The 23,696-nt window shown below is 37.2% G+C and overlaps 2 protein-coding genes across 2 annotated transcripts; both read left to right on the top strand.

Moving 5' to 3' along the window:
- The first annotated feature begins 230 nt into the window (after window positions 1-230).
- On the top strand, window positions 231-10,232 carry LOC113676097 (uncharacterized). The gene is made up of 12 exons (XM_027192714.2): window positions 231-415; window positions 525-585; window positions 1,616-1,706; window positions 2,250-2,545; window positions 2,951-3,259; window positions 3,550-4,010; window positions 4,097-4,191; window positions 5,390-5,546; window positions 6,025-6,088; window positions 6,502-6,779; window positions 7,436-7,607; window positions 8,705-10,232. Exons 1-12 carry the CDS (start codon window positions 365-367, stop codon window positions 8,935-8,937), a joined length of 2,268 nt encoding a protein of 755 aa, XP_027048515.2. The 5' UTR covers window positions 231-364; the 3' UTR covers window positions 8,938-10,232.
- Window positions 10,233-11,558: 1,326 nt separating this feature from the next.
- On the top strand, window positions 11,559-23,322 carry LOC113676106 (uncharacterized). The gene is made up of 12 exons (XM_027192726.2): window positions 11,559-11,769; window positions 11,872-11,938; window positions 14,069-14,165; window positions 14,661-14,944; window positions 15,627-15,947; window positions 16,933-17,393; window positions 17,884-17,978; window positions 18,646-18,802; window positions 19,162-19,225; window positions 20,726-21,003; window positions 21,348-21,519; window positions 22,058-23,322. Exons 1-12 carry the CDS (start codon window positions 11,728-11,730, stop codon window positions 22,231-22,233), a joined length of 2,214 nt encoding a protein of 737 aa, XP_027048527.2. The 5' UTR covers window positions 11,559-11,727; the 3' UTR covers window positions 22,234-23,322.
- Window positions 23,323-23,696: the final 374 nt, after the last annotated feature.

A 23,696-nucleotide genomic window follows, 5' to 3' on the forward strand; every position in this document is an offset into this window, starting at 1 on the left:
AGGAAGAAAAATAATAGATTGAAAGCTGCTTTTAAATCTTGGCTATTATCATTGTCATTATTAATATCATCACAATTCATCCCAGTACTTGATTCCTACGCGCAAGTCGTTTGTAGTCTCTCCAACATCGACAAACAGACGGCAGCTGAACAAACATTCGAGTATTCTCAAATTTAGTGCCGGTTTGAGCGCTTTGCGATTGGTTGGCGAGAATGACATGCAGCAGGAGAGTGTTCAATAATTCACAGATAGTTTATTAGAATTTTCCCGCTTAACTGGGAAAATACAACCAAAATTTGTAGTCGAATTCAGCCCTTTTACTAGCTTCTGGTTAGCGGTTGAGGTCCGTAGCCGTTGATTTTAAATGCTGATCATGGTGTGTAAAAGACCCGGTAGAGACGCGAAAATATCTTTGGTAAGAGGCAAATTTTCGTCTTTTGAATTTAACACCACATTATGGCGACAAAGTTGTTTAAATCACTAAATTCGGAAGTGAATTAACTTTTATGTGATCTTTTCTCCAGCTCTTCAGACTGGTGGTTTTACTCAGAGCCGGAGCTCATGAGTACGTCCAAACTCCAAAAGGTAATTTTATTCTGCAGAAAATGAATATAATAAAATAAAGATAAACTTTATGCAGAACTGCAGTTTGTTGTTTTCCAGAAACAAAATGCAAAGACATATGTTTGAATTATATTTATTTCATTTTACTTTAGTAATTTTTTTTTTAATGTGAATACGTTTTTATAAAGTTATTTTGACTTTTGAAATTAACAATTTTTAGCTATTTGCCCTACGCTAACGGTTGTTATTTACTTATCCTCTTTGAAATATTTCACACACAGTTACTCAATACCTTGCTGTGAGTTTGTTGACACTTCAAATACGAGATTCTTCTATTGAGGAATAAGAAATTTCAAAAATTACTTTCGGCAATTAATTTGAATTACCTGCAATGTTTAACGCCTCGTGGTTAAGTGACGATTTACAAATTTTAAAACCTATCTATTTTGTTCGAACTGAGTTCGCGTTCTATCTAGGCAATTTAAAGCTGCAAAAATTTAATGAGAAGCTTCAGACAAGACGAGACCACAGCTAATTGTGGTCCGTATAGCTTTAAACTAATGGTTGGAGTGTTGTAATTTGATCGCGTTATATGAAGGACCTATAAATGACGTTTTCCTAAATGTGTTAAAAAGATTCTTATAAGAATCAACTAATTTATAACAATTTCTGCTTTGTTTAAGAAATCGTTTCTCATCAATTTCTTCTATGCTTCTAAAAATTGAGACTGTTAATACATATTTTGTAGTTTTGCTGTTCTTTATTTGCAGAATTATTACATTGCTTCTCTTAAAATTGGACTTCTCTGTCGTAATTTACTACATTACACATATAACGTGTCTGACACAAACTGGTTTCGATTCCATTTATTGACATCTGAGCTCTCTTTTCATTTACTTTGCATCTTAATGAGAAGAAATTTTTTTAATCCCTTTTCTGAGTTTTCTGGGATTTTTTGCCGTGAAACAAAAATAGCTGCAATTTTTATTGAAGTGATTTGTTTCTTAGGATGACAGTAGCATATTTTTTATCTTTTAATTTCGTTCGTTAGAATGTACAGAGGAAATTTCACTCAAGGGCAAGAACGGAAGCTTTACCAGTCCAGGTGGCTACCAAGGTTACCCTAACAACACTGTGTGCAGGTGCAATCTCTAGTTCAAGTTAAACAAGAAAAAGATAAAATACAAAAATAGAATATGGCAAAGAAACGCAACTTGCTAAGAACCACGTCATAATCTCGGTCCGCGAGACTTGGATGATTTTCTTTAATGAAGAAAGAAAGCGATACAACTTGATATTCCCTGACAAAAGGCCAATAAAAATTTTAAATACGTAATTGCCAAGGTACATTCCACTGATGACTGTTGTCACCCAAATCCCACCTAAGATCAAGGAACTGTGAACTTGACATGATACAGACGCGTTTCTTATTATTTTAACCTTTTGATTCTGAAGGTCTGATAGTTCTCCCTTCTAACTGTTAAGCATTTCCTTCTAAATCAGTTAATGGAATTTAGTGTCTTAGCTCAAGATAACAACCTCTCATCGATAAGTTTGAGTGTTCTCATAACTTTTTTACTGGATGGTGTATGAATACCATAGGGAGAAGAAACATGTAAATCACTTCTGGGAGTTAAAGGGCTTAAACGAAATCTGAAACAAACCTTTTTACTGTTTACATTCAGATGGTCTATTGCAGCCACATACGATGCCGAAATTCGAATTACCTTCCACGACTTTGACTTGGAATGGAGCAAGACATGTATCCTGTATGATTACGTCACGGTGTCCGAAAAGTGTCTTTCCTCGAAAACCTGGTCGAGTAACCTAGGATCTGGGGATAACGTGGATGGATTTTGCGGAAACATGATGACATTCAATGTTACAGCAAGCTGCGGTAAAGTGTTGATAGAATTTAAATCTGATGATTCTATAACAGGAAAAGGATTCAACGCTACCTATGAAGTTATTCCACATCCAAGTAAGTGGTATCCTTCCACCTCTCCCCCCCTCACCATCATTCTCTATTTTCCAACCGTATGTATGCGTAGTAATATTTTTGAGAAGTGGTCTAGGTTTAAGGTGACGATGAGGGAGGAAGGAGCGGAGGAGATTTATTTCGAGTTAAAAATGTTACAAGTTTGTATGACTTTCACCTCCTGGATTTTAGGCTTATTATCTTACAGCTTTCTAGCTTAGAAATTTTCGTTGCTTGGAAAAACCTTTCACTTACTCCCTGACCTCTTTTTCTTTTGTCCTTTCTCTTTTTCTTTCTATATTTCTTTCTTTCTTCCTCCCATCCTCCCATTCTCTGTCTTCCTATCTCAATCCTAATTTTTCTTTGTAATTTAATTGTTTAATGTAATTGTTTATCTACTTTTCACAGAAAAACCTGAAATTGTATCATTTTGTCCAGCTGGAACTAGTACTTGTTCATCAAGAAAAGTATTTACAGAATCTGAAGACGGAAATATCCCATGCCAAGTTGCAGGATCTGTGGACATGCAAACCTGGTCTTATCTCGGTTCTGACCCTGAAAATCTAAATGGATCATTCGACGGACTTCGTATGTTCACCGACGAAGAGGGAGGGCTCTTCATCAAGAACCTTAAGCGAAGTGATACAGGATTTTATAAGTGTTATGTAGAGAACTCCCTGGGAAATCACAGTGCAGTGGTGTACCTGCATGTGAAAGGTGAGTGTCGTTAACGATTTGTTTTTTTGAACTTACAAACCCTCTCCTCTTGTAAGCCTGTACAGGCTAACCTCCATTATAGTACGCATCTCTACAACGGTCAATTTGTTTTTGTTTAAATTCCGTCATGATTTTCATATATACATTTATTTCAAGGTGAATTCGAAGCAAAAAGCGTTTCGCAGTTTTTCTTTTTTTTTATTATCAGTTATGGAGAAAATAACTTGTAAGCACCTAAGGGAGATCTAATTTGTTTTCTCTGTTTTTTTTTTCCTGTTTTTGTTCCACAGAGAAATGTAACTGTCCCAAAAAGATCTTTGCCAATTGGTACAACATTCCGCCATACATCAAATATAATGGACCAGGACAGAATCCAACCGGATTATTTCCGCATTTCCTCCCACAATTGTTTTCTCACTGCTGTGGAAACTGTTCTGAAGGTGACGGGCCGTCAGAGATCATCTATGATGTTAAATTCCAAGAAAACCTGGTGGCCATCAAGGATATAAGCAACCTTGAGAGCGTTGATACCATCACGTTTCCTATCAGTGGGAACAAGGATAACCCCTCTTATAAGAATGAGTTTAAATTCTTGCCGCTTATAAGCTCACCGGGAGTGGCTTTTATCGTTGTTGAAGAACCACCTGGTACTTCTGCTAAAGCTGTGTTTGACTCGGTCGTGTCGGGGTGGCCTGTGCTTGTACTCACCATTTTGATGGCCTTGTTGTCTGGGATAGTTATGTGGGCACTGGTAAGTAATTTTTTTCTGGCCGAAAATGTCATAGTGTTATACTATGAGGATTGACTTTTGTAACCTTCTTTCAATCTATTATAAAGGATACTAGGTACAATCCTGAAGAATTTCCGAGGTCGTTTATCAAGGGGAGCGGAGAAGGTTTCTGGTGGGCTTTTGTCACAATGACAACTGTGGGGTAAGAACTTTTCACAGTTCAAGTAAACATATTTAGTAATAGTAATGGAACCGAGAGAAGTCAAAGTCGGTCTGTAATCACACGAGTGATTAACAAAATCGGACGAGCGCGAAGCGGGAGTCCGATTGTTAATCACGAGTATGATTAGAGACAGAACTGAACGATACAAGTCCTGTCACCAATTAATCATAACCATTTCAATTTCCGAAAAAAAAAATACACCTAGAACAAATATCTTCAGTGGAGACAAAGTCTTCTGTTAAAAATTCCTCCATTTTGGAAATTCCCGGGCCGGTTTTTCTTTGGAAGAATGGTTGTTGCTATGGTTATCGTGATCATTTTTGTGATTGGTGGCTTAGCTGAGTAGACTTGTATGATTGGCTGCTTCAACTGTCCGGGTACAGGTATCCGATTACAGCCAACTGTCCGATTACAACTGTACAGAATGATCAGTAAAAAATGAAGGTGCAAATGCATCAATAATATTTGAGGAATTTGTAATGGTTATGATTAATAATGGTAATAGGACCGAGTGGAGTACAATTCGGTCTGAAATCACACGAGTGATTAACAAAATCGGACTACCGTGAAGCAGGAGTCCGATTCGTTAATCACGGGTATGATACAGACATATTTGGACGACACGAAGTCCTGTTGGCAATTAATCAAAACTATGACAAACTTTCAGAAAGAACATAGATATTAGTTATACGTTTTCGTCAAACGAAAACAACAGTAAACTTGGCGAAATACGAGACAACAGCGCGCGCTCATCACGTGTTAACTGTCCTATTACCCTGTCCAATTGCAAGCATTACGCTTACTCTGTCCTATTAGTGCTCACATCGGGCTAGTGATAACCAATCACGTTTTAATATTTTCTGCAGTTTTGACTATTCTTCCGTTTAGTTATGCTTTCTATGAAGCGCTGAAAAGGAAAAGAAAATTATAGAATAAAAAATTATTGCTCAATGTGAAACCTCAGTAATTAATGATACATATAAATTTCCTGGGAGGGGGGAAGGAGGCACTGTAGGCATAATTATGTAGGACATTCAACTATGAAATTTATTCTGCGCTTTTCTTGTTGTGTTTGTTGTTGTTAGTAATGTCGCCTTTTCTTTTCTGTTCAGCTCTCTTTTTTTCTTTTTTTATAACATCTCCGCCACATGACTACCATTCGACATTTTTCTTTCAGTTATGGTGATCGATCTCCACGGGGATTTCTTGCTCGTATATTTGCGATAGTCTGGGTTCTAGTTGGCCTCGTGATCACATCCATTTTCACCGGTGTAGTGACCACCTCTCTAACAGCCATCACACTGAGTACTGACGTCAAACTTTATGGTGCTAAGGTTGGTTTCAGCCAAATCTCAAGCACATATTTCCCAAAGGCCTGGATATGGATTTGTTCCGAGGACCGAGGGAAATTTTGACGCGTTGCCAAAAAAAACTGTTTTGCAACGACTGCAACCGAACTTTGGAATTGATGATGTTATAGTAAACTCAAAACATACATTTCTCACAAGAATTTTTCCGCCACCCAGGAATTTAGCCTTACAGGGAGCTTTAAAAAGAAAAGAATCGTTACTCAGACTAGTCTTAAATTTCAAGTTGTCGCCAAATATGTTCCTATCGCAAATTCTCACTTCTCAAAAATCAAACTCTATTTAAACAATATGATTTTGATAATCTCACCCCCTAATTAGAGGCTATACTGGGGTTTGACTGAACTCGTCGGTTTCAATCCAGTATATTTCAAACGCAGCTTAAATTCTAAACATTACATAACTGTTTTCCTTGGAACTACTGAAAGTTATCTTTATTTTACAGGTTGCAGCAGTGGCCAATTCTACCGAGTACAAGCTGGGTTTGAGCAAAAATGCAATTTTGAAAGGTGAGTTCTTAGAGATGACTTTAAACTGACTCGCCACTTTTTTTAAAACTAACAATGATGATTGGTTGATTAAGACGATAATGACAACTTTTTTTTCCTTTTAACATAAAAATTACATGTTGCCGTGTGTCTGCCGTGTAATATTTGTAAGAAGAACAACGTGACACTCTAGGCACGGCCGAGTGTGTGGGTATGTGCGGGTGTCCTTAACATATTTTGACGTATCCTGTGATCTATTATCGTACAGACCCACAGCAACAAGGAATCTATTTGTTTTATATAATAAAAAGCAATATATTGTTCATTTTGATGTCGTCTGTGCGTCTGTCCTCTAATACATAAGTAAGAACCAATCAAAATTCGTAATATATAATTCAGCTTATCGTATAATTATTATTTTTTTATTTTAATAGAATTTAACGACCTAGAATCGATCGTTGAACCTCTGAAGAATCGCGAGGAAAATTTGAAGGGCGTGCTTGTAGACACTTACGTGGCTGGGGAAATGTCAGAGTTTTCAAGCGATGAGCTTCGAGTCAACAAAATCATCGACTATAATTCTTATTATGGCGTCGTATTTGGAAATGGAGAGTTGACAAAAATTCCAATTCAGGAATGCTTCACTGATTATGTGTTGTCCCATCAGGCGGAGATCTTCGAGATTGTGAAGAAGGGTACTAAACCTATGAGTGTAAGTAGTACAGCCATTTAACATAAAAGGATGGTCGGTCCATTTCACCTAAATCTGATAAGATCGGCTCCTTAAATTCTCAATTACTTAAGTCCAAATCCCGTCGCGTTTCATTGTATCTATTTGTTTGAGTTGAGTTCACATGTTCGTCCGATGTTATTTACACAAGTTTTGCAAAATTTTTCTCGTAATGTCCGTTACGGTCTAAAACTTCTTCTTAACTAAATTAGATTTACACAAGTTTCATGCGAGAAGAGCAGATAGCTTAGTGTCACTAATTGATTTTCGCGGTCACTTAGTTCCACAAAAAAATTGAAATGTCAAAGAAATATAAGTCACCCGACAACAGTTTTTTCGTAATACTCGTAACTTGATAATTTTATCATAAGATATATTTTTCAAGTGAATTACCTAGGTCATAGCCACCAACATTTTACAAATATATTGACTCATCTCTGTGCCAGTTTTCGATCGTCACGCGCTCCTCCATGTTCACTATTGCCCTTTCAACACAAACACTCCCCCACTTCATCGAAGGCCCGCAATATTTATGTAGTTTGTTCTTGCCTTGATCAAGCACAAGATAGCTAGAGCATTAATTCGTCTGTTAGCATAAACGAAAACACTCAATGACCAGCTTAAATCTGTTCCATCAGGAGCCCGACGGGAACGCAGCTTTAGAACGTTCGTCTGGCTTGTTTGATGCTAATACTCCTCTGTTTCAACGTTCCATGTACACGTGCGTTGGTCTGTTGCTGTTTTTCGCGACCTGTGGTATTATCTGGGATTACGGTTACATGAGGTATTGGAAGAAGAAAGCTGAAAAGGGTACGAACATTTATTGAAGTCGATCATGTATTTATTTCTTAGGGAGGCGTTTCGTTAAAAGCATGATAGTCTAATATATGGTCGGACACTTCAGATATACATAGTTGGACTCGTCCGATAGATGGTTCGACACATCCGATAGATGGTCAGACACATCCGTTAGATGGTCGGACACATCCGCTACATGATCAGACACATCCGATACATAATCAGACGCATCCGATTCATGGTCGGACAAATCCGATAGATGGTTGGACACATCCGATACATGGTCGGACACATCCGATGCATGGTCGGACACATCCGATACATGGTCGGACACATCCGATACGTGGTCGGAAACATCAGATACATGGTCAGACACATCAGTGAAAACTACTGTATACAGTTAGCAGTTAGCAGGACAGTGAAAACTACTGTATACACAGAAGTTAGCGTCTCCTGTCCCTGTATCGTCTCAGTGTTGACAACTGTCAAATGTATTAAAATATAATCCTTTCTAAAATGAAAAACATTTTTTCAACGTGCTGCATGCAACATTGTTTCTTACATTCATCGTAGAAAAAGTCGGGCGCAGTCGGCAGTCGGCAGTCGGCACTTACTGATCACTTAAAATTTAATTTTTTCCTCCTTGGAAATCAACTCAAAATTCTTGAATCTTGTAACCGATGTGAAAGAAAATATTTGCTGGCTTGGATCACTACACGGACTGGACTTTTACGGAAAATTTTCTCTATATATTTTCCCCTTTTTTTTCCCACGAGTTTTGGGTATGACCCTTGATTTGTTGCTGTGTTTCAGCCGGAACATCTCACAAACATTTACTGCTTTCCACCAGATGAAAACTTCCGTATTGTTTTCGTATTTTAATTTACTCCAAATGTCCAGTTATAAATCATCTACCACTTACAGGTGCCTTTACCACCATGAATGACTCGAAAAGTAAGACGATCTGAGGATGTTATGATGTATTCCTTGTTAATGTCCTGCCACTCGAGGAGAACATAACAATTTGCATGCTACAATGGCGGTGATACAACGTGTAACACTCAATCCCCACAAATTCAAACCACTCCGCATTTTGTTTCATGTTGCAGAGGAACTCGAGCTGCTTGGTATTCCTGCCTATGAAATGGCGAAAAAGAACCTGGATATGCTAGATGCCTTGATGGAGGAAGTGCAAGACTTCTACGACAACTGGGAGAAGAGAATGGACGAGATTGTGGATAAACATGAGATGCAGCTTAGGCTACAAGCAAAAATGAAGAATTTGGAGGAAAAAGCGACTGAAAAATCCTCTTACGAAAATGAACTTTACATGAATAGATGAGTTGTTTCACTGTCTCATTCCTCCATTATAACTATTTCCATGTTTTTGCATTGTTCCACTTTACTTCACACACGTAGCTGAGCACTCATGCTAAAAGTACTTCATTTACTTCGTAGACTAATCCTGTTTAAACTTGCCGTTAGATTACGAATTAGCTCGATGGAGCGCCATCTCTAACCCTCTTGTGCCGAAAGCGAATAAGTGAAAAGCGCCGTATCTAGCCCTAGGAAGGCGATATTAGAAGAGTGCAACTTTGCTTAGAACTGTCTCGAAAAATTATTTCAAATGGTTGTTACTCCGTTTTCTTCCATTTTTACTGAGATAACGAAGGGAGTAATGACGATGAAATACTTCCAAACAAAGAGCAACCCAATGCGAAGGAAAAGCCCAGTTTTTGAGAAAAAAAAAAAACAAAACAAACAAAAAGATTCCCAATTACTTTGAAACATTTGAAAACATTCGAAAAGATTCAATTTCAATTTCAATACTTTTTAGTCACGATTTTGCTTAGGAATACGAGGATTTTCAGATTAGCACCGTTCTCAAGTCCACGTTGACCCAAACTGCGTCGCAACGCCTTTGCACTTGATCGAGTAAAATGTGGCATGAGTAATTCAAACGTTCGACATTTGGAATCTTCATTGGGTCGACCTGGCCGTTTACGCGACCTTTCAGATTAAAGGATTACCGTAGAAAGTTACCTGGATTTGGCATGGGAATGACGTTTGACAGCTAAATCATTCGCATCATTTATTAAATAATATGTCCTTAATAATCAGTGACACTTTTTGCACTTCATTTACGCTAGCGATCAAGTCTCTTCTGAACGATGAGCAAGACGTAGGCTGTACAGTACTGCATAAAGAAGGATACACACACTCCTGCACTCTTGACGATTATTTTTAATATTTTACAATTTGTGACAGTAAAGTCGTTCAAAATTATCTCAAAAAGGTAGTCTTGTAGGTTAGAGAACGATGTAATGTCTGGTGTCTAAAATTAATTATAATTTGCCGCATTCAACGACATTCTTACTTGTCGCAAAAATTCAAGATAGACATAATTTTGTTATTGTCTACATTCTCGTCGGAGCGTAAAGATATGGACAGGGTTGAGTTTCGTAGAATGCGTCCCAAATTTTTACGTATCTTGTTTATCATGGTGTCCTTTCAAGTTATATATGTATTAACAATAATTCGTCGCTTCTTGAATTTTCCTAGATTTTTTTATAGTTTGTTTAAGGTTCTTTGAAAGCAGCCCGCTTGGTAAATAAAAGAAATTTGTTTTTCAAAACATTCAAGAACAATATAATTATTTCTCCCATTGACTATAAACCGTTCTTACAATCATCCCGTGCATCTTTTCGTTATTTCATCGCTTGCGTCATGCAACAAAAATATGAATCTTCTTAATTCCTAGGTCTACGGCTGCAAAGATTCCCATCGCAAGGTTGTAACGTGTTTCAAAATGTAATGTTTCGCGCTGTTTACATCTGTCATACAAAGCAAATAATAGAATACAAATACAAATTCAACATCAACTGTTTTTGTACCTTACATTAATTTACAAGATACAGAAAAAGATATATTTTATTTAGAGAGTACAAGCTACACTTAATAATCAGAGGAGCTTCCCTAAATCTATTTGCCTCAATTCTAATCAAAGAACCCGTGCCAACGAAACAAAGATGCAATTTTAGACGAAAACGGCGTTGCATTTCCTAGATTGGACAAGATCGAGAACATTCGGCGGATTTTCGCCATTATTTAATCGAGGAAAGCGGAATTTTCCAAAAGTGCTGTCGTCATGCCGACGTTTTTAATTTTTTTTTCCGGCACACAATTATTGTTATGTTTATTTAACGATTTTGGGGCAAACGTCAAAAGTGAGTACAAACGAAATAAAAGGGATTCAGGTTATCTGTTTTCTCATCTCTTTACACTGCAATTGCATGGGTCTAATTAAAGAACGGGTACAAAACGAAACAAAAAAAGGTTGTTATAAAAATAAGTTGCTCTTGTTCGGAACACCTGAAACTGCGAGTTAGTTTTTTTCCCCTCTACGATCTAACAGCGTTTAGATGAATTAAGAATTGACTGTATGAAAATTACCAAGTATAACACAAGTATTTACTTAATCTTTGAGACCGAAAAAGCGTCAGAGGCATATGTTATAGACATTCTCTTCAACCTTTGTATTTATTTTTGTTTTCCTAAGGTAGGCATTTTTCCATAAGTCATAGTATCCTCCAACCGCGATTAAATTTCAATATTTGAAATATATTAAAAAATGTACCTTCATAAATTGCTGTTGGCCAAAAATATTACCTTTAATTCATAAAATTTCATGTAATATTTTAGCGTTTAGTTAAATTCGATTGCATTCGACGACCAGTTTTGTAAGAAGGTGTATGACAGACTTTTTCATTAATTTGTGTTGCGGAGTCATCCTTCTGTTTATATTTAGTCCATATCTTGAGCACGTAGGACCAAAGACATCCTTGACAACGCTTTATTCAAATTCTACTCAAACCCGTTGATGTTTAATTTGTTGTTCAATTAGAGCGAGCTATGATTGGCTGGCGCAAATGACATCCTGTCAGGTGGTAATAAATTATTCAAGCACGAAATTTGCATTTGCACAGAATTTCCTTGAATCGAGAGCGAAAATTCAAACCGATCTTAAACCGAATGTAGCCTTTAATTCGTCACGTATTTCTGAGACTCAACCGGTCGCAAAAAAAGGGAAGAAATAGAGAAAAAGGCAAGCCTTTACTTGAGCAAGTTGAACATGCTATGCGAAACTACCTTCGCCTGGATGAAATTCGTTTTGGTCAGTTGCATGGTTTCGACATTTTCCTCCAGTTTAAGCTGAAATTGGAAAATTGCTTTTACCTTCAGGTAACCAATCCTTTCTTGAACCTTTTTTTTGCAGCTTTTGAAGCTAGTATTGGCATTATCTCTGAGCACAGAAGCGGAAAATTACAAGCAAACACTAACAAGTAAGATTCTTTCATTAGTTATATGAAGCATTTTAATGTCGCTATTGAAGTTGGTAATATTCTGTGGTAACGAAACGCCAAGACATATCAGGGAATTGATTATAATTTAGCTGTGTTTTGTTTCAAAGATAGTTTTTTTTCAGTGGGAACGATAATGATCATTTTGCAAAGCGATATGGATTGTTTCGCAGTTTATTCGCTGCTTTAATTTGGGAGGGGGAAAATGTTTCGAAATGTTACGCAGTACCATTATCAGCCAAATAATAATTATCAGAGTCAAATTATCCACAATGCTATAAGCACTACTAAAAACAGCTTAAAGGCCCTCGACACTTCCATTCAACTGTTGTCACCATAACTGAAGCCACAATTCATGAGCAAGGAATAGAGAATGTTTCTAGACATTTTTCCACCTTCTTTAAGAAGAACGAAGTCCTCTCTACTACTAAAATTTTACTCATAAAAGTTTCACAAACACAAAAAAGATTTCAAATTTTTGCAGTGTTTTTATTACTCTGTGCAAACGGAAATATATGTTTTCTTCGAATCTTGGTAAAATGTAAACGGAATTGAATAGATCGCGCAACTTGTTGTGAAACACAACTTTGTAACATTCAATATTTATTTAGCCTGCAGAAGAGAGAAGATGAAATTCTACAGTGGATAAATTATAAATTTGTCCCCGGAAAAATTAATTGCTGTGATCATTTAGATCTATATTACCTGACACGAAATTTATCATAAGTTACCTTAAAACTAAGAAAAAAAAAAACCAAAGATGAGTTATCTTAGGAAACGAAAACATTTAGAAGAAAACGATGAATTATTTTCTCGTCTTGCCGCAAGAACTCGTTGAAAAAGGCCGTGACATGACATCTGTTTGTTTCCGGGGCTCAATGATTGGTGGAAAAAGTTGCAGCAGGTGTTGCAAGCTGAGTATAATATACGAACGAAAATAGCTAGAGTAATTTATTTTAGAAGTTGCAAGAAAAAATTTTTGGTCATTCGATCTTTACTGGTAAAGAAGTAAATAGAAGATATTGCGGGGATGACGTTGAAATTCGACAAAGATGTATCGTATGTACGATATATCGTTCAAATTTTGGGGAAAATACTAAGACTTTTTTTTTCGTCCGACACTTTTTCGAAACTTCTGTATGTTAATTTACCCTAATGACTTAAGATTGGTAAGTTAGGGTGGCGATATGCTGGAAACGTCTAAACTTTGATGAAGTGAAAAGCGACCAAGCAAAATTAATTGATTAATTTCGCAAAAGCCCTCATCTTGATCTGATCTCCGTTATTTCAGCGAGCATTAGCTTAAGTTTACCAAGACTTCTTTGTAAAATATTGTGAAACTGAACTTGCGTGATAAGGCCAAAAAATTCGCTAATTCAAAACGACATTGTGACAGTTGGCTGTTTTGAGTTTCTTTCTGAGATCACCGGCTGAGGACTAAGCGTTTTATTATGAATAGCATGCAGGAGTTTCGGGATTAAAGATGGCTAGTCTTAAAAAAAATCTCGATTATAAGAAAAAGAAGAGAAGTTTCTGTTAAGAATTTCCCGAAATAGCTCCTCGACCAAAATTGATCTCCAAGTAAAAAAGTGAGTAATTCATCCGTGGCCTTCCCGCCCTTGAACAACACAAAGTGTCTTGATTTCACATTTTGGTTTCGTAAAAGACATTTAGGCCAAGAAGCGTACCAGATTTGAAACACACATGCAGAGCTAGTGCTTTACTCGTCAAGTTTTCTAATTTAAACACGCCCTAGTTTCCTTTACGGTCGTCTATGATTTTCTGTAAGTCTCCAGCGTCAAGTCCTGTCTCTTTCGCGTTGTTTAGTTTGAACTACATGGTTCTGCTCTCAAAGCACCATGGAGGACATAATGAAAGCCCTTTATGGCAACTGCAGGAATGACTTGCGTTAATGCACAGGTTAAATTTCTTCTGCAAGCAATAGCACGTGCATTGTTCTAGCTTTGATTTATCGTTGCTTATTCTATTTTCTGTTAATGGGGTTGTCTCATACGCCTGCTGGATTGTAATAAGGTGGCCTGAAAAGATGACCATGTATGCATCTTTGGATAACTTATATTTTTTTAAAAAATTTTGCTTTTTCAACACCAGGCACATGTGGAAAGGAGGATATCAAACTATCCGATGCAAAAGGAAACTTCACAAACCCCGGAGGATATGAAGGGTATCCGAACGACACAAAATGCATGTAGGTTAATTGATGCACCTTTATTTTCTATAATCTATGAATATGTTCTTTATTCATGTATATATTCACTTTGCTCAACTTCCTCCACTGCCCATCGTACGTTGCACCATCAAAGGCCAGACTTTTGCTTGCAACTCGCTCATTTTTGCGGATTTCTCCCAATTTTTAGAAAAGAGAGAAGATGTAAAAAGGAAAAAAAATTTACCCTTGCATTAGGACGGGCGTCCATAGTTTAAACTGTAACTATGAATATCAATGGAAAAAGATTTACATAGGTTCACTCTTATTAAAATGCTTTATTCTTGGTCTATTTTTCATCATTATCCTTATCACTACCATCGACACTATCCTTATCTTTATAGCTATCGTCATCATCATCCTTAATTTAATTATTATTATCATTATTGTTTTTAATACCATTATCATCATTTCCATTTTAATTTATGGAAAGAAATTCATCATAAAGGTTTCGTTTCGTTGTGCTTTTTGTTTCAGTTGGATCATAGAACCAGGTTATATCTCGAAAATTACAGTCACATTCCATGACTTTGACTTGGAGTTTAGTAAGACATGTAAACCCTATGATTCCGTCAGAGTATTAGACAAATGCAATAAATCAAAAACTTGGGAAATGATCGAAGAAGACGTAGAAGGATACTGTGGAAAGGGGACGTTTGGCATCACATCTCGATGCGAAAGAATGAAAATAGAGTTCAAGTCTGATGATTCAGTAACAAGGAGGGGATTCAATGCTACCTATGTGGTTCAACGACAGCCTCGTAAGTCTAAACAGTCAGCCCTTAAACCCATTCTACGAACTTAGCAATGCACAAAACCACAGACCTTGATTCTGAATTACTCACGAACGAAATATCCATTGATATTTCCTTCTTCTTTCATTTGTTTCCTCTCTGTTTTCCCTGTTTTTTTTCCTCGTCTTCCTTGCCAAAATTGCTCCTCCCTCTCTCTCCCTCTCCCCCTTCGTCCGTCTCTCATCTTTTCTCCCTTCGTTATTCTGCTCCTCCCTTCCTTTAATAATAATAATAATAATAATAATAATAATAGAAAATAATCATCATCATTTATTCAAAGCATATCCTATTAAAAAGATGTGGCTCTTCATCTGTGAAAGCCCTACAAAGGTCTTACAAGGAAGACAAAGCACGCGCTTTCAAAAATGTTTTCCCTGAAGTCCGAGCATTTTCTATTCCTCCATCCTCTACACCTTCATTCCTCCGTTCACCTTCTTAGAGCAAAGAAACTACTTCGTGAGAATAGATTCCACGCTATTTCGAGGACTTAGCACCGTTTTACTTGCTGAAGTATAAATGTATATACTACACTATTATGAACTCTAAACAATCATGGAAAATCACATGGCTGTAGGATTTTTACAAGATTCCATTGGAAATAACATCGTTGTGTTATACTTATTAGTTGTTTTGTTGTTTTAAATCACAGAGGCGCCGGAAATAACATCGTTCTGCATTGAGGGAAAAAAAAACTGCTCAACAGAGATGGAGGCTGAAGAGTTTAGTACCCTGTTATTAACTTGTAAAGCTTCTGCATCTCCTCAGCCAGTATTCAATTGGACGTACCTTGGTACAAACGAATCTAATCCCGAAGGATTTCTAAATAGAACCGAGAACCGCATGATAGATTTTCGTAACGGAACTCTTAAGATCGAAGATTTGAATAGAGGTGACACTGGCTTGTATGAATGCCACGCCGATAACAATTTCGGTCAACCTAACAGTGCAGTAATGTATCTTCGCGTAAAAGGTGAGACAAAAACGCTGATTCTTTACCAAAAAGATAAGTCTTCTTATTCAACAAATTTCTTTCACTTCGAGAGAACGACAGCTATCACCAAATCAACCCTTTAACTCGCTCAACCCTTTAAAACCCATCAGTAATCAAGACATCATTTCTCCTTACAACACCGGTACAATATCAAGCAGAAAAGTGGTGAGAATAGAGAAAGATATTCATTTGGGAATTACCAGTCGATTCAATACCGAACTCTCCGAATTAGCATGATAAGATTGTATGGCAGAAAGTAGGGTGAATCAGTACCACCAGTCTCCTTTAGCTCGACTAAACTGCATCTACCACACTGAAACAAAACAAAACCAAAAAATATAACAGAGCACATCTTTCCAAAATTCAGCTATGTTGAAAAGTCTCGCCTATCATTGAACATTCCATACTGAAACATTTAAAATTCCACCCTTTTAAGACTAAAAATTGTGCAATATGCATAGCGCCAGGATAAGAGCACTCGACTTCCTTCCTTATGCCGCCTGTGCCTTAGCCCTTTTTACTTACCTTTGGGCGATCTCCGGTAATTATAGTGCGCCAGTGTGCATAGACATAATCCTATAGAGTGATAAACCTAACCCTAGATTGGACCCAGTTTTCCAGTTAATTGATTCTTCCAAATACGTCGAACACTCTCTTTAAGGAAACCCGTCACCCCGAGATTTCCATAACTAAGGTTATTATTCAGCTAAACGGGACTTTAGCGGATTGTTCCTCCCAGAATATTGATGTAACCTCTACAGATACTGTGGGAACTCTATGATATGATATTTACACTAACTTTGCTATATCTAGAGTTTCAACCTAATTTAAACATTGGTGTTAATGAACGCTTTCTTATTCTCAAACTCGCAAAATTCAATTGGCATGTTTTTCGCCCTCTGGATTTTTCCTGACTTTGTTTTTTTCTTTGTCTATTTCTTTGTCTGTTTGTTTATCTTCACAGAGAAATGCAAATGCCCCAAGCGTATCATCGCTAATTGGTACGACATCCCACCCTACATACAAGACAATGGACCTGGTCGAGAACCTTCCGGACTATTTCCGCTGCTTCTTAAAGAAATTGTACCGCTTTGCTGTGGGAACTGTTCCGAGGGTGATGGACCATCGGAGATCATTTACCACGAAAAACGTCAACCAAACCTCGTGCGAATAAAATCACTCGATAACCTTGACAAGGAAGACACAATAACGTTTCCTATCAGCGGGAAGAAGGATGAAAGAAATTATCAGAATGATTTTAGGTTCATGCCATTGATTAGTTCACCTGGAGTGGCTTTCATTGTTGTTGATGAACCGCCTGGTTCTTCTGCTAACGCCGTATTCAACTCTGTACTGTCTGGGTGGCCTGTGCTCCTTCTCACTATGTTAATGGCCTTACTGTCTGGCATAATCATGTGGGGACTGGTGAGTAAAATTTAGTTCCAATCATTTTATTATTCTCGGAAGCCATATTTATTGCCGAATCCCGGTTTAAATATTTACGAAAGAGTCTTTAGAGTTGTTACTCGTTAGAGTATAATTACAAGCTCTCATAAAGTCTAAAATATGCATAAGCTAATTTCTCTCTCGCCAAGGTATAATAATAAAGATAATAAGTCTTTGATTTTAAGATAAACTGCTTACAGCAAAAGTGTAAGTTAACATTGATTGAAACGTGAAAAGCGATTGAAACTATACTAAATAACCATTATTAGACCTAATTTCATCTATTTCAAGATGACAGAAACTGGAAAAGACATCTATTTATGTCTACACGTTAAAAGCCTCCAGTTATAATCCATGGAAGAATGTTTGACGGAAACTGGAGTTTAGTAGTGTCGGTTCTTCCCGCATCTTTCCTTAATTAGTTCATAGTAATCATCTTCGTCGCTCTGATGTTCTCATCTTTTCAAAGGACACATGGTATAATCCCGATGAATTTCCGAGGTCATTTATCAAAGGAAGTGGAGAAGGCTTTTGGTGGGCTTTTGTGACCATGACAACCGTAGGGTGAGTGTAGTCGTAGAATACAGAAAATGTTCCACGTGTATGACCGAATCCTCGTACTCAGTTTCTGTATTCTGTATCTCCTATCCGAGCTTCATGTTGGGGGCTGTTTTGTGACATTGACTTCTGCATGTTTGATATGGAAACTATGTTCCTTCGGTTTGGAGTTATAGTTCTATGAGTTATTAAAAAGCTTGAGAAAACAACTTTGTAGTCAGAATGATTTTTGGGCTTCCAAAATACGATCTATGCCTATCGCTTCAATGGCTGGTGCTATTGTGATGTGTAAATGTCTTAATGATCTGGCACCTGGCTATTTGTTGAACAAACTCTGCACTCGAACCACTATTTCATCAAGTAGAACTGCTGCCGGTGAGCGTGCCTTTAATTATCGTGATGTAATAAACATGAAACAACCTGAAAAAGGACTTGAAACAAAAAGTAGGCACCAAACAGACCCTTCCTTACATTCAGGGTGTTATGAAGGCACTAAACAGGAGTGTCGAAACGTTGGGTCAATGAATTGTAACTTCTCGGTTACACTCATTAAATCTTTAAACCAGAGTAGTATCAAATCATGTCAGACACCAAAAGTTTTAAGAAACGTCGAAAAGATAAATTAGTGAGTAATCGAATCTCAACTGATTTCCGTTCTCTCGTTTTCTTTCAGTTATGGTGATCGATCCCCTCGGGGTTTTGTGGCTCGCATCTTCGCAATAATCTGGGTTTTAGTTGGCCTCGTTATCACATCCATTTTCACTGGTGTTGTGACTACCTCTCTGACAGCCATCACACTGAGTACTGACGTCAAACTCTATGGAACTAAGGTGGGTTTATTCTGCCCTCAGTTAAAACTGTTCCCCTTTAAAAGACGTCACCTAAAGCAGTTTGCTCATAGACGAAAAAAATAGTCGATCATGAACTTGACATTCAGAATCTTATCGAATGTTTCAGGCCATATTAGAACCTAGTTTATGTAACGTTACTCTCTCTCTAATAGTTCAGCGGTAGGTCAACTGACTGAAAAAGCTTGTACAATTAACTGGGTAACTTCACATTTTACCTCTTTCATTTCATTACCAATTATTTTTTGTACCGATGGTGGAAATTTCTTATGCCGTGTTTTATACTCACCATGGACGTTTTAAAAACTATATTATTTGAATTATTTTTATGGTCATTTCAGATCGCAGCAGTGGTTAATTCAACCGAGTACCGGCTTGGACTGAACAAAAATGCTAAAATGCAAAGTATGTGTTTAGTTATATAGAGAATAATTGATGGGCGTGCGTAGATATGGAATTTCTCTTCAAGTGTTTAACTCGATAGCTCACGAGTGAGGTGTCGAGTTGAACACGAGAAGAGAAATTCCATATCTGCAAGCAACCATGTATTATTTTATTAATCATATAAACACAATAGCCCTTTACTGACAAGAAAAGCCGAACTTCATTAATGAATGAATCCCCGAATAACAATCGTAGAGTGCGTTGGCGCTAACTCTTAAGATGGAAAAATATGTTGAATCATGATTACAAAATCAACAATAGTCGTAATTTTCAATTTACAAAATTCTCATTTATTGAATTTCTCCTTACCGACAGGAAAAGTCTTTCAGGTAAACGGCGAAAATCGGCCAGTGGCAAATCCTCCAGTTGTCGATTTTAATTCTCAACCGAGAGAAATGCTAACACCAAAGCCACTGAATACGTAACTTTCGGTTTTTCTTCTTGTATATTGGTTTTCTCCCCTTTCTAGGAAAGTTTGAACCTCACTGTCTGTCAGCGATACGGATTTTTTAGTGTTTTAGCCGCCATAATTTGAGAAAGCTCCAACAAACAACTTGTATTGAGAATCGTGAAGGCTTTGCCGTTCATTGATTAACCTGACCGAATGGCGCCATAGGCGAGTGACGTGTCAGCAGCTGATTGGCTATATCAACACACGTGAAAAAATACGATATTTTTTCACGTGTGTTGTTACGGCTTTTCTCAGAGCCGGAAATCCCTGTATAACACCGCAGTTTATGTGATAAATCATATTCTGCTATAGATTAAACTAATGGAACAAGAGTGCTTCTTGTGAATTATGGGCTAGTCGGCATGTACATTTCAGTCTGTGCCAGAGTCAGTCATCATTATCGTAGGCACAACACTGGAGGCGATTTTCTATTCATTATATTCACTTGAGGACCCAGCAAAAATATGTTTATCTTGATGACAGAGCGAAGTCGACTTCTAAAACGCGGGCTGACAAATTAAAAACTTTGTTGTGATAGAGCGACCTTGTTCGAAATTCTGAAACTTTTCTTGAGGTCTGTGAAGTGACTGACATAACTTCTCCTTACAATGTCAATACAATATCAATACAATATCAATACAATATCAATACAATATCAATACAATGTTAATACAATATCCAGCGGACAAGCGATGAGAATAGAGATTAATATCAACTGGACGATTATTTGTTGGTCCAGTACCAAATTCTCTAAACCAACATTATGAAAATTATAAAGCAGATATTAAGGAGAATTACTGATAAAATCATGTGCGTGAAAGGGTTAAAGTTTTTGTCTCCTGTATCTATACATTCTTCAATATCCAGAAGGGCATTTTGTAAAAAAGTTCTTCGGTATATAAACGATTTGTTATCACAATTACATGGAGTATTTAGGAACTGAGCAATATTTGAAAACTTAATTTGAATTACGCCTTTAACCGAGTATCTACGTTATGCAATTATTACAGGTTTCGATACCTTGCAGTCAATTGTGGAACCTCTGAAGAATCGAAAGGATGACTTAAAGGGCGCGTTAGTTGATACGTACGTCGCTGGAGAAATGAAGGAATTTTCCAGTGAAGAGCTCCGGGTGAATAAGATTATTGACCACAACTCATACTATGGTGTGGTATTTGGAGAGGGACTGCTATCTGCAAAGAATTTCCAAGACTGCATCGAGGATTATTTTCTTTCCAGACAAGCTGATATCTTTCAGATAGTGAAGGACAATACGAACCCTATGAAGGTGAGGTCTCAGTAGTTTAAGTCAATCTTTCGAAATGTAATCACCATTTTTCAATTATAGGTATAGTGTAGTTTATTTACTTCAACTTATTCTATAATTTATCAAATGGCCACCCTCCCTTCTGCTAAATTTTGACCACATTCATGCAATGAATCCGGTCTAATTGACTTTAGTTGGAAACTGTGAAAACAGATTTAGCTGAGTATGAGATATCGCACTCTTTCTTTAAATTAATTTGCATGATAGCACAGTCATTGCTTATTTTAATTTGGAGCGAGCCTCTCGTGAAAGTGACTAAATAATTAAAATCTTGGCCTTCATAAACTTGCCTTTCCTTCTCATAGGAACCAAAAGAAAGCGCGGCAGTGGAGCGCTCGTCTGGTTTGTTTGATGCCGAGTCTCCCCTATTTCGAAACGCCATCTACTCGTGCATTGGTTTGCTGCTGTTTTTCACGTCTTGTGGCATTATTTGGGATTACGGTTACATGAGACATTGGAAGAAAAAGGCTGAGATGGGTGAGTTTAGCTAATGTTTTTACAGATTATGTAAATAATTTGTAGAGATATTATGCAATATGATGCAACTTTCATTTGTGTCGAAGGTTATACCCCTTCCAGCCACCTCAGAGGATGTTCTTCCATAATAGATTCCAAAATATTGAACCCTTCTCGAGATGAGTTGGTATTGGAACTGTTTTTCATATATTTAAGATCATAAAAACTGTTATATTGTCTTGATAAATGATAATGCTATCATTGTAGACTTTCCTTCTCACCAGTTACTGTTTTTCATATATTTAAGATCATAAAAACTGTTTATATTGTCTTGATAAATGATGATGCAATCATTTTAGACTCTCCTTTTCACCAGTTTTCCAGCTCTTTAATGAATTAAAACCAGATAATATTTTTTGAATGGGTTTTTTTACGAGTGTTCATCCCGTATCTCAGTTGTGTTTATTGCGTACTGTAACGAATGAATGAAACGCGGCAATTATGTAGTCTCCATTTATCTTCTTTGATGATAACAACCATTTTGCATTGTCGTTTATAGATGAACTTGAGCTTCTTGGAGGACCTGGGTACGAAATGGCCAAGAGGAACCTAGACATGATGGATTCACTGATGCAGGAAGTTCAAGAATTTTATGACAACTGGACGAAGAGACTAGACGAAATCACAGAGAAACACGACGAGGAGCAGAGGTTACAGAGTAAACTGAAGAAATAAAAATAAATTGCACTTCTTGTAGAGGAACGATGTAATTTCGAGAAGTTGATAAAATCTTTAGCACAAATGGTTAGTAAGTGAAGTCATAGTAAGAGAATACATGTAGCATACCATTAACTAGTCCTAGTATGTCATTTCATCGATGGATATCGCATGTGGCACAGTATGTGAGTGTGTTTAGTCTAACCTGCCTTCAATGACTGCCTTCACGTCTCTACAACGAAAATTTAATTCTGCACCATTGTTGTTCTTGAAAGACGTGATAGTTGTAAACCTGTTTCATTAAGCGTGAAAGCTTGCTAGTGAGCTGGGACGAGTCCCAATTAGGCGCCCTAAGGGAGGTTGCAATTAAAGAGAGGTGGCTTTAGGTAAATGTAGATTTAAGTGAATTTTGAAGTGTGCAAGATCCATCGAGAGCAATTGCAAAGAAAAACTCTTTGATTGGTTTGTAGCATCCACCTAAATTGGTAACTGGTCATTGACTGCTCAATGAGAGAGTGATCCAAAGTAACCGCGATCGTTTGGTTGATAAATGACCGGTTTCCGCTCGGTGGGTAATCATTGACTGTTCGGAGATCTTTCATTGACCATGGCAAGCCAAAGTACTTGTCGAGAACCCTTTAACACCCTCCCCCCCCCCTCTTCCATCCCCCTTCCATTGGAACAACGTTTGCTTGGATAACTTTTGATATGGTCTCACTAGGAGATTTTTTGTAAGGCATAAATCCACTTGCACGTAGTAATGATGTACACAGTAACTTTTATTGAAACAATTTAAATGAAACAGGAGGATTAACCACATGCTATCGCGTATAAATTCAGTTGTGATGTGATTTCCGCTACGATTCAACATAAAGCGGTATTTCTCTTTCCAATATTCATCACTGACAGACTGTATATTGCCCCTGTGCTGAATGTTCAGACATTCTGGACAAGCTTACCTAATGTTAAGTTGTTGATGTTAACAAGAAAATCTGAACCGATAAGTAAGGCAGGACTTCTTATCTTGTCCGAACGAAACCCAAGCCTTTGACTTTATATGTAAGTACTGAGCCTATTAAAATTAAAGTTGGAGTGAAAAAAAACAAAGACCAGTCCACTCTCGTTTCTTACAGTTTTCTATATCAGTGTGAAACAGTTCGGTGGCGCTAAATGTCGACTGCGCTCCAATTTCAATATTTTATTGGATTCGTCTGACAGTGATGATTTTTCTCATGCAGTGAGTAATCAATTTACTATCACTGTATGCTTTTTGTTATTTAATTTCATTTTATTTAGCTGGATCTGCCGTTACGTAGCTATAGTCACAATAGATAATTGAATAATTCCATCTCGTTTACGTCTCGACTACAAATGAATGTGGATAGTGTTTTATACATTTTATGGACATGAGCATACATCCACGCGTAGTTAATAGAGATGTCTGGATAGGAGAGCCGGCAGAAAGCTAAGATGAAAAAACG

The sequence above is a fragment of the Pocillopora damicornis genome, chromosome 14 (genome assembly GCF_964200805.1).
Source record: "Pocillopora damicornis chromosome 14, jaPocDami1.2, whole genome shotgun sequence".
Lineage (NCBI taxonomy): Eukaryota > Metazoa > Cnidaria > Anthozoa > Scleractinia > Pocilloporidae > Pocillopora > Pocillopora damicornis.